General features: G+C 33.5%; 1 protein-coding gene across 1 annotated transcript in view; it reads right to left on the minus strand.

The window, feature by feature from the left end:
• Nucleotides 1–18,442, minus strand: part of LOC130678299 (uncharacterized) — a 46,251-nt gene that overhangs the window by 12,250 nt on the left and 15,559 nt on the right. Inside the window, exon 2 of the mRNA XM_057485448.1 lies at nt 14,388–14,527. Within this exon, the coding sequence (XP_057341431.1) occupies nt 14,388–14,527 (140 nt within the window). The remainder of the gene's footprint in view (nt 1–14,387; nt 14,528–18,442) is intronic.

Genomic DNA, 18,442 nt, shown 5'->3' on the forward strand with positions numbered 1-18,442 from the left:
AAAATCTATTATGCACACTAGGGTGATCCAAAAAATAACAAATTTTTAACTTCCCGCTAAGAAAATTGAAAATTTTCGAGAATTTGGGAAAATATTGGTTTCGGTCCGATTTGCAAAAACCGAATTTCTATCAGATTTTGACGTTTTGAGGTTCTAGGAAGCTATCCTGACTAATTTCACGATGATGTCCGAGTGTATGTATGTGTGTAGGTACGTACGTACGTATGTATGTATGTAAATGTTCATAACTCTTGAACGGATAAACCGATGTTGATCTTTGAGGTGTCATTCGACGCGGCTTGTTAATATCTTGAAGCCGTAAAAATTTGAACTTAATCGGTAGGGTGCGTTCAGAGATATTTCAAAAATAAAATTTTTTCAAAAATGTTTTATTTGGATAACTTTTAGTTTGCTCGATGGATCGATTCCAAAATCTAATCAGGTCTAAAACATTATAAGCTGCATCGAATGCCACCTCAACCATCAAAATCGGTTCATTCGTTCAAGAGAAACCGTTGACGATAGAAATGAAAAAATTTTTTTTTTTTAGTTTTATTGAAATTTCTCAAAAACGGCAGGATAAATCAATTTTAAAATTTGATCAGCTTTAGGACTTGATAAAACACATCGATTGCTGCCTCAATCGTTTTAATCGGCCCATTCGTTTACGAGATACCGTTGATTAAAAAAATAGTGAAAAACGTTTTTTTTCGGATATCTACAAAAAAATTGAATCATTCGATTTCAAAATCTAATCAGCTCTAGAACTTAATAAAACGCTTCGATTGCCGCCTCAACCATCAAAATCGGTTTATTCGTTCGCGAGATATCGTGGGAGAAAGAAATGGTAAAAAATGTTTTTTTAGAAAACAATGGCATATCAAAGTATTTTCGAGCTCGAAGAGCTCGAAAACGTATTCACCATAATAGTTTCAAGCTCAACGAGCTCAAAAACAGCGGGAAGTTTTGGGGCTAGCCCGCAGGGTTAACCGATAGACCGATTTTTTTTCTCTCGGAAACTGGTTCAAAAGTTTCATTTTGATAAAAAAAGATGCCTGTGAAAATTAGAACTCTTAATAATAACATTAAAAGGTTCCTCATCGCACTTTTCTATTTTCCATAAGAATAACATAGAAAAAATTTTTTTTACGTCTTCTGATTTTTATAAGTAGCTAACAATCCTTCATAGGAATGATTAACAGGCATATTTTTGTAGGTAATTGAATGCTCTACAAAAAAAGTTTCCTATCATTATTTGATAAATCTATTTGTTCAAAAGTCATTTGAGATTGAAGTCGAATTCATATTAAATTTTGAGATCTTTTTAATTTTCCGGCGAAACTATCAGACCTATTACAAAATATCATAGAAACTTTTTTGTAGACAATTTTATTCCCTAGAAGTTGTTTCCAATAAAGTTTTTTTGAATGCCGCATTGTTTTCTAGTTATTTTCATTTTTATGTCATGCCTATAAAAAAAAAGTCTTGTGATCGAGTTTAAGAGCTTGACATTAAAATGAAAATAACTAGAAAACAATGCGAGATTCGAGAAACTTTATTAGAAATTACTTCTAGGAAATAAAATTATCTACGAAAAAGGTCCCATGATATTTTGTAATACGTCTGATAGTTTCGCCGGAAAAGTAAAAAGATCTCAAAATTTAATATGAATTCGACTTCAACCTCAAATAACTATTGAACAAATAGATTTATCAAAAAATGATAAGAAACTTTTTTCGTAGAGCACTCAATTACCTACAAAAATATGTCTGCCAATTATTTCTATGATGCATCGTTAGCTACTTATAATAATCAGAAGACGGAAAAAAATTTTTTCCGTGTTATTCTTATGCAAAATAGAAAAGTACAATGAGGAACCTCTTAATGTTAATATTAAGAACTCTAATTTTCACAGGCGTCTTCTTTTATATGAATGAAACTTTTGAACCTGTTTCCAAGAAAAAATAAAAAACTTGTTATTTTTTAGATCACCCTAATGCACACTGCCGACAATGTTGCAAAACCACCCAGGGTTATCCGGGGTAGGATGCGACTAGTCGACCAGGAAGTGAAAATTGGAGGCTCGTTTGTCAGTCCCAATTAGAATTGAGTAGGAGTGCCCGAAGTCCGAAGTCGATCGGGATTAAATAATTATAAACGGAAGATGGAACGAAAAACGATACTTGTGACCGGAACGCCCGGACTGAACAGACGTTCATAAGGAAAGTAAAGTCAACACCTAAAGAGACGCCGACACTCAGACGCCGAAAATTATATCAGGTAAATTTATTAAATTGTGACTTGGTTTTAATAATTGTGGAACCAAGCGATAATTAAAATTCAATTGTTACAAGATACCAGGCAGGTAGCTGGTACCTTTTGAAAACGTTACTGTTTGCGTCTGAATAGCAGGTTGAAGGAGAGTACGGGGGTTGGTAAAAAGACAAGGGCTCGAACGAGACAGAATAATACAGAACGAGACTAGGACGATTACGGATACAAAACCAGGACAAAACCAGGACGAACACACCAACGAGGACAGATCGGAGGAAAAAGTAATTGTTGTATTTAATAAATACTATTTATTTAAATTTTATTCCAGGCAGAAAGCCGGAAAAATTTAGTAAGTCCTAGTCGTACGTTCGGTATCGTCGCGTTAAATCAATCGTCCGTAATTAATTAAATTAATTAATTAACTCCAGGCAGGTCACCGGAGCCATTGCGTAGAAAATATTTCCAGGCAGGTTGCCGGAAATATTCTAGAAAATTCCAGGTGGATCGTGTAACCCACGCACCGGAATTTGTCGTTAATCTAGTCATAAATCGAGTCGACATAATATTAATTAATTAATAAAATAACTCTAAATAAAATTGTCTCGTTAGTAATTGATAAAAGTTCCGCGATCAAGGTCACCGGTTGATAATTAATTAAAATAAATTAAATTTAAGAATTGAATATTAAAATAAAATAGAATTTAATTAATTATTTTGAAAAGAAGTATCTGAAAAGAGAAATTTACTGATTTTATTGAGTGAGTAGAATTGGGGAAGTTGATGACGGAGGCGTTGAATTAATGGAACAGAGTAAAAATTAAAAGTGTATATAAAGGAATAATAATAGATGAGGAAAGTCAATAATATTAAATAATTAATTAATTCATAATGATCTCTCTAAATAAACTTTAATTAAATAATTTAATTATTAATAAAATTGTGGCGGGAAAATAGTTGTTGGCAGCAGGACGCCATTTTAAATTCAGTGTGTGTGTAAAATAGTCCAGGGGACTCGAGTGAGAGAGTGTATGTAATAGATCAGGATGATCAATGATTTTGAAATTTAGTAAATAAGGTCTTGCGAAGGCAAGGCGATTTTAAAGTAGTATTAAAAAAAATGCCAAAGATAGTTGGCCAAATAAAAGTAGTTTTATTAAGACGTCTGTGTTTGTGTGTGTGTGAAGTTACTAAAGGTAATAGGTTTAGTTGTTAAATAATTTAGGCAAAGGTAATTGACAATATTTTAAAATGCAGGTTAATAAAATAAAGGTTTATAAAAAATAATGCAGGTTATAAAATAAAGGTTTATATAAAATAATGCAGGTTATAAAATAAAGGTTTATATAAAATAATGCAGGTTTTAAAATAATAAAGTTTATGAAATATAAGGTTTAAAAGGTTATAAGGTTTATAAATAAAGGTTACAAGATTTATAAATAAAGGTTACAAGGTTTATAAATAAAAGTTACCAGGTTTATAAATAAAGGTTATAAAGTCTATAAAATATAAAAGCCTTATAAGGTTTATAAAATAAAAGGTTTATAAGGTATAAAGTTATAGGTTAGAATAAAAGGTTTAAAGTGTTAAATTAAAGTTATAATAATTTATTTATCCTTCCTCTTCCTTCTCTTACAATTAAACAAAAACTACACCGACCCTGATGATCTAAGATCCGGCTTTGAGAGACCGTTATTACTTCCAGTGGCACCCTTGGTAAGGACGACCAGAGTAACAGCATAGCCCTGTTATAAGAATGTCTCTGATTGGGAAAAAAGGACACTACATTAAATTTAATCTATTAATTAACCTGAAGTAATATTAAATCTTATTAATATAAAATTAATTTCTGTATTATTTCTGATGCAAAAGATTGTTAAATAATAATACACTTATCCAAAAAATTAAAGGAACAAGAAAATTTTATAAATTTTTTAGTGATTTTTTGGAAGGCTGTATTTTCGTGAAAAATTATCGTATCGAAAAAATAAAAAAAGCAAATTGAAGCTTGAAATCTCTAGTTTAAAGATCTTTCAGCAAAATATTTTTTTGAGCCACGGTTTTTGCGGAATCAGAAGAAATAGGTCGAGACAAAATTTTTCTAAATTTTTTGGTTTCTTTTTTTAGGTCTACGGGGCCGGGAAAAATTTTTTCAAAAAAACGAATTCATAGCTTGTTTAGGAAATTTATTCAGCTACAATTTTCTTTTTTTTCGTTTCTCTGTGCGACAATTTGCTGCTGAGATATCAGCCTTCAAATGAAAAAGGATCCTTTTGTCTTTGATTATTGATATCTCAGCAAGAAATGGTCACACAGTAATTTAAAGGGCAGTTTAATAAACTTGAATAAATCCCCTACAAGCTCTATTTTTGATTTAAAAAAAAAAAAAATTTTTTTTCATCCTTGATATCCATTTGAAAAACCTTTAAAAAATGGCCATTTTCTGGTTTTTTAGTCAACTCATCGCTACTCTGCAAATATTGATAAAAAAAATAATGTTGCCAGGTAATTTTACAGCTTAATGTACCCCCAAAAACCCTGGAAATTTTCAGATTGATCCATTGAACCGTTTGTCCGGTCCGATTGCTCAAAGTTTTACAAAACAATTAAAGGAACAAGTTTTGTTCCTTAATCTGTGTAATCGTTATCAAAATGAAAAAATCATTTTTTTTTTATTTTCTTTTATTTTTGCGTTAGTTATTTAGTAAATGTAAGGTAAAGAAAAAAAAAAAATTTTTTTCCGAAAAACGAAAAAAAAATAACCCCTCGAATAAAACATAAAAAAAAAAAAATTGGAAAAAATTCTTGTTTGGTCTCGTTTTTTGGAAAATTTTTTCTTTTTCCTCTTTACCTTACATTTACTGAATAACTAACGCAAAAATGAAAGAAAATAAAAAAAAAATGATTTTTTCATTTTGATAACGATTACACAGATTAAGGAACAAAACTTGTTCCTTTAATTGTTTTGTAAAACTTTGAGCAATCGGACCGGACAAACGGTTCAATGGATCAATCTGAAAATTTCCAGGGTTTTTGGGGGTACATTAAGCTGTAAAATTACCTGGCAACATTATTTTTTTTATCAATATTTGCAGAGTAGCGATGAGTTGACTAAAAAACCAGAAAATGGCCATTTTTTAAAGGTTTTTCAAATGGATATCAAGGATGAAAAAAAATTTTTTTTTTTTTTAAATCAAAAATAGAGCTTGTAGGGGATTTATTCAAGTTTATTAAACTGCCCTTTAAATTACTGTGTGACCATTTCTTGCTGAGATATCAATAATCAAAGACAAAAGGATCCTTTTTCATTTGAAGGCTGATATCTCAGCAGCAAATTGTCGTACAGAGAAACGAAAAAAAAGAAAATTGTAGCTGAATAAATTTCCTAAACAAGCTATGAATTCGTTTTTTTGAAAAAATTTTTCCCGGCCCCGTAGACCTAAAAAACGAAACCAAACAATTTAGAAAAATTTTGTCTCGACCTATTTCTTCTGATTCCGCAAAAACCGTGGCTCAAAAAAATATTTTGCTGAAAGATCTTCAAACTAGAGATTTCAAGCTTCAATTTGCTTTTTTTATTTTTTCGATACGATCATTTTTCACGAAAATACAGCCTTCCAAAAATCACTAAAAAATTTATAAAATTTTCTTGTTCCTTTAATTTTTTGGATAAGTGTAGTAACAATCAAACATGATTTAATTGATTTTTATAATAATTTAACATTATTTTAATTGTTTTCAAAATATTGATATTCAGAAAAAAATAGCTAGAGTTTCGAGTTAAAGTTTATATAGTGAATTGTACATTATAATTAAATACAGTAAAATAATTATCTATAGTTTGGGACTTTCTGTTGTCCTAACTCGAAACGGCTGTTGATTGTAATTTTTGATGGATCGTTTAATGACTAATAAATAGTATATCTATATATATATATATATGTAAAAGCGTACGTTTGTCATATTTTTCACGAACAATGTGGACATTCTTCGCGATAATTATTCTTTGTAGTGTCATTTTTAACCAATCAGAGACGTACTTTCTTACCATAAGTTGCAAAAAAGCTATTTAATGAATTTAATCAACTAAATAATAATATTCTAATACATATATAGTTTTCAATTAACGAAAAATGTTCATTACATTGATTTACTCATGATACAACGAAGACTGCATTATTTTATACCATTGTTATTACATATTTTACCTGAATAACTCGATACAATAGCTGTAACATCTGCTCTTCTACGAAATAACTACATGATAGTTTCTACACAATAAAAATCGAATAGCTGTTTACATTTATTATTAACTTAAAAATTTGTTTAAATAAATTAATATTGCTAATTTTTCATAAATACTATAATTTGATGAATTAACATGAAAAATATTGATTTCTTCAGATATTTCTCAATCTGGTTGTGATAATTCAATACATAAAAAATCATGTCAACCATCTTAGTTCGAAGCAAATGTTAATATTGATGAAATATCTCTGATTAGAAAATACGATTTGTGACGATTAAAAACGGTTAAAAATTTAATCGTCTTTAACAGTCATAATCGTCATGGTTTTTTACATTTAATTGTCTTTAATCGTCAAGAGACGATTTATTATTTTACAATTAAAAACGATTAATGACGATTAAAATTCCATATCGTCATAAATCGTCTTTAATCGTAAAATAATAGTGCCATTTCTGGTCTCGAATGAGGATTAAAAACGATTCATGACAATTTACAATTTTTAATCGTCATGAATCGTCTTTAATCGTAAAATGATATTACAGTTTCGGTGCTACATGAATACTAAAACCGATTAAAAATTTGATCTTTTTTAATCATCTTTAATAATCAATGGACGATCAATGACCATTCAAAACTATCACAGTTCCTCCGCCATCTTAAATCACTTGCGCCGACCATTGATGACACGGTCCTAAAGGCAAGTTGGCTTGCAAACTTTCCCAAGAAGACCCAAGAACTTCTAGCTATCTCTCCATCAATAGCTACGATTAACGAGTTAGCCAAAACTGTCGGTAAGCTACAGGAGATGTTTGCAGTGACTCACGCTGCCGCTACTATCTCATCATCACCGTCACAGGAGATGATGGCACTACAGAAACAAGTCAACAAATTATTTTGACACGTAGCAGTACTGGCGAAATCTTTCAACCAGAGCCGTGGAGGATCTCCAGCACGAGGACAAAATGAGCGCTCTCGAAGAAAATCAAAGGTACGTTAACTTGATAAAATAGGTGTCTGTTATGACCGCACCAAGTTTAGTAAAACTACGTATGAATGTACGCCAGGCTGCAAGTTTGCAGGAAACGTGAATGTGAGTTACTACGGCGAAAAGCGACTCTCTTGCATCTTCGAACCGCCTACTCATCGTCGATCTAACCGGATCAGATTTCTCTGTTTATCCATACAGGTAGATGAAATACAAGCCTACACTAGTAGGATACTAACTTCATGCAGCAAACGTCTCGCTGATTGAAACATATGGGTGTACCACACTGTCGTTAAGTCTCGGTTTATCTCGAGAGTTCACTTGGAGATTTATCATCGCTGACGTTACGGAGCTAATCATTGGTGCCGATTTCCTAAGACATTTTAACTTGTTAATCGAGCTGAAAGAACTAGGTGACGGCTTCACTGGTCTCCAAACATGAGTGGATTCAGTACGCTCGGATGCAAAATGCATCAAATTTATCGAAGGTGGTACACTTTACCAAAAACTGTTATCAAACTACCTGGCAATGATTCGACCTAAAAGAATCACTTCAGTCAAGAAGCATTCAACAGTGCATCATATGAAGACGACATCTGGACCTCCAGTATCGTGCAAAGCGCGACGTCTAAATCACCATTTAAATATAGTGGAAACCTAAACATGCAAACCTCTCAATAAGACAATTTATAGATAAATTGAGAAAAATATAGATAAAAATATAATGCGACGTCTTGCGCCAAATAAATTAAAAATCGCACAAGAAGAATTTCGCAAGATGGTTCAACTGGGTATCGCACGTCCATCGACCAGTCCTTGGGCATCTCCACTCCATCTTGTACCCAAGATATCTGGAGATTGGCGACTATCGACCACTCTATGCGCGCACGATACACAATAACTACCCGGTTAGACGGCTTGACGATTTTACCGCAACGCTGCATCGTTACAAGGTATTTTCAGTCTTAGATTTGGTTAGAGCCTTAAACCAAATTTCCGTCGTCGAAAAAGACATCGAGAAGACAGCCATCATCATACCTTTTGGCTTGTTCGACTTCCCATACATGACGTTTGGACTTCGAAACGCCGCGCAAACTTTCCAAAGTTTCATCGATAAGGCCACTCGAGACCTACCGTTCATCTTTCCATACATCGTCGACGTGCTAGTAGCTTCAGAGAACGAGGAGCAACATCTCGAGCACCCAAAAATTTTACTTCAGCGCTTACAAGACCACATCAGTGGAAAAGGTATCAAGCCGTTGCCCGACAGGGTAGACGCAATTATTAATTTAAAATTTCCTAGTACGATCTCTGTACTATGTTGTTTTCTAGGTACCATAATTTTCGACAGAAAATTTATCTAAAATGCTGCGGAAATCCTTGTACCGCTAAATAAGTTGTTCGAAAGGCCAAAAGTCAAAGGATCAACGCTGATTGTTGAGACACCAGAACTTCAATAGGCTTATGACAACGCAAAGCAGGCATTATCCAATACTGCAATGCTTGCGCATCCAAACGACGATGCAACTTGTGCCCTTTTTTTCGGACGCATCCAATAGCCATTGCTGCATCATCGAGGCATTTTCGTCGCCTGGATTTTATTGGCCGATTCACGAGTGATTTTAGACACATTACTTGACACGAGAATATCGTTGCAGACACGCTGTCGCGCGTTAAATCCATTTCGACGCAGATTACTGCTACGAGCTGGTAAATGCTTAAAAGAACGATCCTGAGCTTCAAGATATTCTTAACAACGCAACAACGTCACTACAGCGGCAACGAATTGTCTTCAACGACCATCCGGCTGCAGCTTATTGTGTTATTTCATCAGGTGAACCACGTTCATACGTTCCTGGTCAACTCCGAAAGAAAGTTTTCGACGCGCTGCACTCTCCGGCACATTTGGTACCAGAGCATCTTAGAAACTGGTAAGCAAATGCTACGTTTGGCCATCAATCTAGAAAGATTGTCGAGAATGGGCCAGAGCTTGCATAAATTGTCAGTGAAACTAAATTCATCGTCAAGTTTCATCACCTCTGGCTCGTTTTGAATTACCAACGCAACGTTTTGAGCATATCCATATCGATATCTAGTCTCCTTACCGGAATCTTGCGGCTACGACAAGTGCCTGACGATCGTCACCAGATTTACTTGGTTTTCAAAAGCCGTGGCACTTAAAAACGGAGACTCAGGTACTGTCGCACTCGCAATGTTTAGAGAATGGATCTCAAGATACGGTGTACCAAGCAGAATAACGTTCGATCAAGAAAGCCTATTCAGATCAACGTTGTTCTAATCTCTGAACAAATTATTCGGCATTACACATCTATTAACACATCGATTAACGACACCGTATCATCTTCAGTTCTATGGACTGGTGGAACGCCTACGGAGGCAACTCAAAGCCGCACTGTTGCGACACAATGACACGGTATGAGACGCTACCCGTTGTCTTACTTGGTTTACGAGCAGCATGGAAAGAGGACATCCAGGCTAGCTCAGCCGAGCTTGTATGCGGTGAGCCGATTCATCTCCCAGGTGAACTACTTGTTCTGTCAAATAAACACGCAAATGCTGATAGTATTTTGCGTGATTTCAAAGCATATTTTAAGGGGTTATATCCACTTGTGATTTTCAAAAAATCGAATTTTTTTTTGTCATTTTTTGAATGTACATATATTCAAGAATATTCTCTGAAAATTTCAAATCGATCCGACAATTAGTTTCGGAGATATGAGCGTATTAGTAAGGACGTCTCCGAGCGTTCGAAAGTAGGCAGAGCGCGAGCCGGAGTAGCAGCTATTTCTCGTAGCCGCTATACTTTTGTTCTCAACTTATATTGTGTTTGGGACCCTAAAATAATAATACAAAAGGTCTAGTTTATACCTGAAACCTATGTTGAGGAATTTTAAATTAAAAATATGTGAATTCATCAGTTAAAAGTGATTTCCACGTAGACGAGTTGTGTTTGTGCTCAGTTTGTGTATTTCTCAGTGTGTAAAGTTTAGTTAATTCAAGTAAATGTTATATGAGTGCTATGGGATTATCACTTGGACCCAATGCTCATTCCTACGCGAGTAAAGACGACGCAGAGCGCATCTCAATTTCGGACGCAATAGCGCAAGGGTCGACGCGCGAGGGGAGAATGGCTCGTAGACAACAACAATTAAACATTTTGGAGGCAAACGACGAAGCAGAGGGTTCCTCTTATGATGCTGGAATAGATGACACGATGTAAGTTGAAAAAAAAAAATTTTAATTTAGTGTAAATCGTTCCCGAAACTTTAAACGCGTTTATCTCAAAACCGTGTTTTCAGAGTCGGTGAGCAAAATTTCTCCGAAACCGCTAAACCGATCGGTTTGAAATTTTTACACGACTTACTCAGATATATTTTTCAGGTAATGATCGAAGGAATAAGATTTTGGACAATAATTTCGATTTTTTAAGCCACTTCGAAGTGAAAAATTTTCATGAAAAATTGAATTTTTTTTTTTGAACAGCCGCCATTTTGTCAAAAATCAAAATTTTGACTAGACCTTCGATTATTACCTGTATTTATTTATTACAAAACTAAATATTTTTGGTTTTTGGTTTTCAGATAATTTGGACCAGAGATATCTTGCTTACCGCCAAGCACCTTTTTTTGGAGGTCTCTCCGCAGATCATATACAGGAGCTAGGGGATCCAATATTTTTTTAAATAAACCGCTGATTGTTAAAGTACATTAAATTCTGTTTAAGTACATTTTTTCCATTAATGTATAAAATAAAATGCCTCTTGGAAAAAAATTCACAAAAAAACGCGTTTTTTCTGCCTCGCAAGTGGATATAACCCCTTAATGACTTGGTACCAGCTAAAACCTTGCATCATGAAAAGCGTTTTCTTTTCTGTTCCAGAGACCTCAAGACTTGTTTCCACGTACTGGTGCGAGTCGGACAAATTGGAGTCGTGACACAATAAATATTTCATTGTAGATTACAAACGCACAAATACTGCAATTTCAATTGACAGACTAAACTTGTCTATTTCGTGGCCGATGACACATAAAACTATTTTTTTTTTATAATTTAAACTCTCGTTTAAATTAATTTTTAACTTCCCGCTGAAAAAATTAGTAATTTTTAAAAATTCGGGAAGTTATTGGTTTCGGTCCGATTTTCGAAAATTCGAATTTATATTAGATCTTTTGATTGAACCAATTTTCATCCGAAAAGTAGAATTTTACCAAATTCTATGAAATGAAATTAATTTTCATGATATTTTACAAAGATTGATATGATTCTCTAAATTATATGACGTAAAATTTTATCAAATATCACAAAACTTTGTACGATTTCCTGAAACTTTATCGGATTTCCTAAAATTTTGTAAAACAAAAAATATTTTGCTACATTCGGGCCTCTCCATTTATAAGACAGAATATTTTTAAATTGCCAGGCTAACGTCGTTAGGGTGTCGATAAATACCAGGTGCGTCAGCTGTTGACTTTCTATTGTTTTGATGAGTAAATTTTAATGAGCTACCGTGATGGAGATAATGAACCATAATTCGGCCCAAATAATCTCTTTCTTGAGTAACTTCTTTGCCTCCGCTGGTGCGTACGCGTCCCTGCCGGTGGCTTTGAAATAGGCCTCAGAGTAGTACCCGTAGCGAGGGTCGTGGAACGGGATGCTCTCACTTGGTAGATGGACGGGTGGAACGTGCACAGAAACCAGCTGCCAACCTTCACTGATGCCAGTTCAAAAGGTCGGGTTTTCCCCTTGATGCCTCCTCTGACCAGGATGAGCTTTGAAGGCCCGGTTTTTCCGCAAGGGCAAGCGATTCCAATTGTTGGTTCACACCACCAGAGCCTGACGGCTCAACAACACACGATTTCGACGGCTCACAAACTTGTCTTAACGCGATACTCGAATTTGGTAATTCGTTAACCAGATTTTGAACGACCAACGTCACCGGATCGAGGAGGACTTCCTCGGTAACAACCCTCATATCGGAAGGTTCGTGATGACATCATCCGAGGTCTTTGGCTATCATCCGTAATACGCGGCATAGCTGAACCTTCTTGCCTGACCTTCGGCTCCTCGACATGAATTTAAGATTCGGAGAGGAAATGTTTGGGCTGCCGGTATTAGCGCCCAGAAGAGGTAAGAGTATTAGGCTGCCGGTAGCAGTGACCAAACTTTTAATGGAGTGTGCGTATTTTTAATAAACTACGGATTTATACTTTGCCTTAAAGTCCAAGTGACTGGATCAAGCCAGAAGGTTTGTATAGAGTTCTTGGGTCTACTATATCTTGTTGTTGACTGCCTTGATTCTGTCGCTCTTTGATTATATACATTCATCAAATGTTAGCGTTGCATCTCAAGTTCCCTATGAAAGAATTGTCGTGGCTCGGGATTCATGCATCGTCATCTGTTTAGACTATCCCTGAGTCACGGCAATTTTCTTATCGCAAAAGATTTCCGTCACATTGTTGGCGGTAAAAAAATAATCTCACCAACAAAGTAACGATTTATTGATGTATTAATTATTTCAAGAAGTGTTGAACCGTTTATTCGCCTACTGAGACGGATAAATGATTCAAGACTTCAAAAAAAAAAACTTTATAAAAATTTCATTTAAATGTAACTAAAGCTAGAACGTAACAATTAACAATAAACTATTAAACTAATAATTTCTTTAGCATGAATAAAAAAGTCGAAATTAAATTTCTCGATTGAAAAGTTTCAATCGAAAAGTAATATTGCGAACATTCCGATTAATCCTGATTGATTCCAATTTCAAGATTTTAATTGAAGTTAATCGGTTTCAATCAGAATTAGGGGTGTACGAATACTCGAAACTTCGGATTATTCGAGGTGAATCGAATTGTTCGATTCGATTCACCTCGAAGATTCGAAATGTTCGAATAGTTCGAGAGGTTCGAATAGTTCGAGAGGTTCGAATAATTCGAATAGTTCGAAAGATTCGAATAGTTTCGAAGCTTTACCGAATCTTCGGTAAATATGAGAGCCTGGGGCACGAAGGGCCCCCTCAAAAATTAGGTAAAAATTTTTTTTTATTTTCCGTCAAGTTATCATTATAACCTCTATAATGTTTTTATCATATTTGAGGCCAATATGTGATATGTGGGGTAAAATGGACCACTTAAAAAAAATTAACTTGACGGAAAATAAAACACAACAATTTTTTCGTTACAATTTTTTTTGAGTGGTCCATTTTACCCCACATATCACATATTGGTCTCAAATATGATAAAAACGTTATAGAGGTCATAACTTGACGGAAAATAAAAATAAAATTTTTACCTAGTTTCTGAGGGGAGCCTTCGTGCCCCAGTCTCTCCTATTTACTGAAGACTCGGTAAAGTTTCGAAACTATTCGAATCTTTCGAACTATTCGAATCCTTCAAACTATTCGAATCTCTCGAACTATTCGATATTCGACTCGATTCGATTCGAACAAGATTCGCATACCCCTAATCAGAATTTACGCAATATATGTTTTCGATTCAAATGTTTTCCAATAGACTAAATTAATTTCAATTGAAATTTATTGGTTTTAAACGGAATTATCAATCTGGTTCTATAATAATTAACCAAAATCTTTGTTTCGCATAGGTTTCTTGGTGCCTAACTAACCAGGCCCAACTCTTTTATTAATGATCGTTTCCTACAATTTATCGGATTCGGACATAGCGTCTCTTGGATACTAGCATTATTAAAGACTACTAAATTTATGATTATACGCAAAAATTCAAGTGATTTAATTATACTATTGCGAAAAAGTAAAATTCATTTAGAAAATAATGATTTTCGATAATTCATTGGTTTATTGTTCATTGAAGACATGCAAAATTAGTCGTAGTTTTCTTTTACCTCTGACTGTCGAATTTTACGAATGTTATGACTTGGTCCGTCAAGTCCAAGCTCAAGTAGCAGGACATCTTGAATATCGTCTATTTTTCCTTTAAGTGGAGATTCCTTTAGCTCTTCTCCAATAATTGCACATATCAAACCTGATGAATAATATCAAGATTAAATCAAGAAAACAACGATTACATCATACATCATATCACATCTATTTTGAACTTTTCATTTAAGAATTATTTATTTTTAATTTAATTTAATGTTAACTTTGAAAAAGAAGGTATTTCAGTGTATTTCTGGAAAATTGATTTCTGAAATATTGATATTTATAAGTTTTCTGAAGCATTCTTGGAGTTTTAACCCGCTTGAACTAGAAAATGTATGCTATTGAGACTTGCATTGCAATTATAACAGTTAATCTTGACTTATTCAAAACGAAATTCACACATGATGGATTGAATAAAGACTAGTTGTTCCTATCAATTGTTATTATTCTGATGTATTAGATGCATATGCAGCAGATCGAATGAACCATTTTATACAGTTTTAATTTGTTATTCCATAAGAGTATTTTGATCTATTTAGAGATTATGTCAGTTCATTTAATAATTCTGTCGTTGCAGTTAAACGAAGAATGGAATCATATGGGGTGGCAAATATAATACACTCATGAAAAAAGGTAGAATGAGAAAAAAATTCCAGTCAAATCGAAGGGGGTCGGGTTTCCAAGTGTTGTTTTCTTTCACTTATTTCAAGGAACTGACATTTAAACCCATGACGGATCGTACTTTATACATGCTTACCAATGGGTAGTCTCACCCAGACAAAAACGATTTCGAATAGTTCGCAATGTTCCAGAACATTCCTCAACATTCGAGAGTGTCCTGGAATATTCACAATGACTATTTCTCAGCATTCTGCAACATTCCAAAATGTTTAGGATGTTCCGGAATGTGGAAAGCTTTCGAATACTCTTAAAAGATCTGAACTGTTCTGGAAATTTCTAGAGGTGAAACTTCCAGTCCTTGGATCTTAAAAAGCACAATCCTCAGGCAACAAAGAGAACCTTCTTCATGGATGGGACATAGAGGGCTACCACACTATCTAACTCCCTTCATCATTCTGGAATGTTCCACAATGATTTGGAATGTTCCAGAATATTTCAAAACGTTCCAGACTATTCGCAAGCATTCAATAACGGTTTGAGATGTTCTGGTACATTGTAAAATGCTCTTGAATACTTACAAATATTCAGGACTATTCTAGAAATTTCTAGTGGGTGGAACTTTAAACCCTTACACCTTCAGTAGCAAAGCCTTTAGGTAAAAAATGATACCTTTTTCATGGATGGAATCTTCGGGAATAGCCCAGAACGTTCGGGAATATCCCGGACCAACCCAGATCGTTGTGGAACAATCCAGAACAATCATTGGAGTTATATAGTGTGGTAATTTTCTATTTTCCATTCTAAATTTTTTGGAATTTTCTGGAATGTTCTAGAATGATGTCGAATACTTTCTAATTAGCTGGGCTACTCTAAAAATTTTTTAAAGCAAAAGGTTCCAACCCTTATATCTTTAACAGAACGTTCTTCCGGTACACTGAGAGAAAAGTGCTTAGTAACCTGAACTATTCAGCGACAGATATAAAAATATAGTCTCCCTAACCAATTTTTATCGTTACTGGAACTATATACTAGTGTGAATCAGCACGAAAAAATAGTTACATTAACTAAACTTAAGAAACTATTTTTGCCGTATTATGGTCGCTACAAAACTTCAATCTTTTTAAATCAAGGCTTAGTAGTGAACACAATATTACCTTTATCATTGGCTCGATTAACATAAAATAGATACAGTAACTATGTTAGCTTAGTGACTGTGTGATAGTTGGTAGAAATAATTTTAATAGTTGACTCAACTATAAGAGTATAGTTGTCGTCTCATAGAACTGCATTTATTTAGTTCCTTTTACTACTGACAAAAGTATCAACCGTACTATTTCATCTTAGTTCTCTAAACAATCGATTCCCAGTTAATTTAATAATTATAGAATATTTCTGCTGACTAATAAACAAATGTAAAAAAAAATTCAAAGGAGAATATAGTTATGAATGCCATTAATATTTAGTTTCCCTGGCTATATATTGCGATCTTAATGCCAAAAGTGCGTATTGCAAAATATACGCCTTATTGGTTCTGCTGAGCCAAAGAAGCATATCAAACATTTTTTTCATTATCAATTCCGAATCGTTAAAAATGTGAAGATTGATTAAAAAAGTGAAAAAAAAATATTTTTTTATACCAAAAGGGCGTGTAAAAATTTTTTGTTGCCAATCAATTCAGAATTATTTATTAAAGTGAAAATCAATCAAGATAATATATATCTTTTCTCCCAATAAATTTTTCTTTTAGCTTAAACAATTTTTTTTTTTTTTTTTTTTTGTTGAAGCATACAAAAATTCTCGCGTTAAAAAAATAGTAGTTATTCCGAGAAAATTTATTTTTATGCATGAGCATTTCTCTGTTATTCGACAGAATGACAAGTATCATTTTTGATTGTAATATAGTATCCTACCAAAAACAGATTCTCTGTATAAAATCGCGCCAAGTACACGTTTAAAATTTTTTACAATTAAGACAAGATTCTTTTTACAAAAAAATGAATCAAATCGAAAAAATACCAAGTACCTAATATAATTCGAAATCATGGAAAACATTTTCATAGAATTGAACAAAAAATTGAAAAAAAAAAATTTCAATGTACTTGGTGTGCGTTACTAAATTTATTCAAGCAAAATTTTTAGAATTGATTTCGCATATAAATTATTTTCCAATAAAATTGAATGATATTCTTTTTTTCCAGTTTATAGGCACACCAAGTACATTGAAATTTTTTTTTTTCAATTTTTTGTTCAATTCTATGAAAATGTTTTCCATGATTTCGAATTATATTAGGTACTTGGTATTTTTTCGATTTGATTCATTTTTTTGTAAAAAGAATCTTGTCTTAATTGTAAAAAATTTTAAACGTGTACTTGGCGCGATTTTATACAGAGAATCTGTTTTTGGTAGGATTTGTCTTTTTTTTGTCGTATTGATTGAGAATGATTTTAATCTACACTATTAGAAATCGAGTTATAATTTAAGACACGTGAGCCTATATTGTTTATAGTATTATTTTGTAGAAACAATAAAATTGTTTGTTAACAACTATAGTAATTTTGTACTGCTAAATATCATAATTTGATTAATCAATTTTTATAAAACAAGGAGCTGCAGTTGTTTAACGACAGTTCCCTTTAAAGTTAACGTCAAATATATACGTCAACGTCGGACTTTTTCCCTAATAGCACAGTTTGCTTGAGCAAAAGCTTACTGTACAAAAGTTTCGTTGAATTTTTCGTCAAATTTCCGTCACTTTCGGACTTTTCCGTTTTTGACGACAATTTATACACAACTTGCTATACAATTTGAGGTAAATTTACTACCCGAATTAGAATGCAAATTCACTTCAAAAGGTGACTAGAAAAAAATTTTTCGTCAATTTTCAGGCAAATTTTTGCATCAATTTATTGTTAATTTGACTTAAAAAATTGTAAAGTAATTTTTTACCGTAAAATTGTAGACAATTTTATGTATAAATTTGCTTACCGTCTGAAGTGGTATGAATGAACATTACCGACTTTTTTGTGTAGTCAAAATTTACCTCTAAATTGAGGAAAAATTAACCGCAAATTTTTCTTTCCAACTTTTGCTGTCAAATCGTCGGCAAATTCGGACAAAAAATTTCAGGCAATTTCAATGTCAAATTACAGTCAATTTCAAGCTAAAGTGGCTATTAGGGTTACTGTCAGGCAATGACGTTAAGTTGATTAAAAGTTTCATTTTAACCCTGAAAGCCACCTGAACCGCAAGTTAATTTCAAGCTACTGCCGTATTCTGAAGCCAACTTAAAAAAGAAAGCATTATCCAGCCAAGCTTGCCAGAAACTTTTTCGTTAAGGTAGCCGAAAATGTTTCACTGCAGAACTTACTGAGTAAGGTGTGGCTATCAGGGTAATTG

Source organism: Microplitis mediator, chromosome 1 (assembly GCF_029852145.1).
Source record: "Microplitis mediator isolate UGA2020A chromosome 1, iyMicMedi2.1, whole genome shotgun sequence".
Lineage (NCBI taxonomy): Eukaryota > Metazoa > Arthropoda > Insecta > Hymenoptera > Braconidae > Microplitis > Microplitis mediator.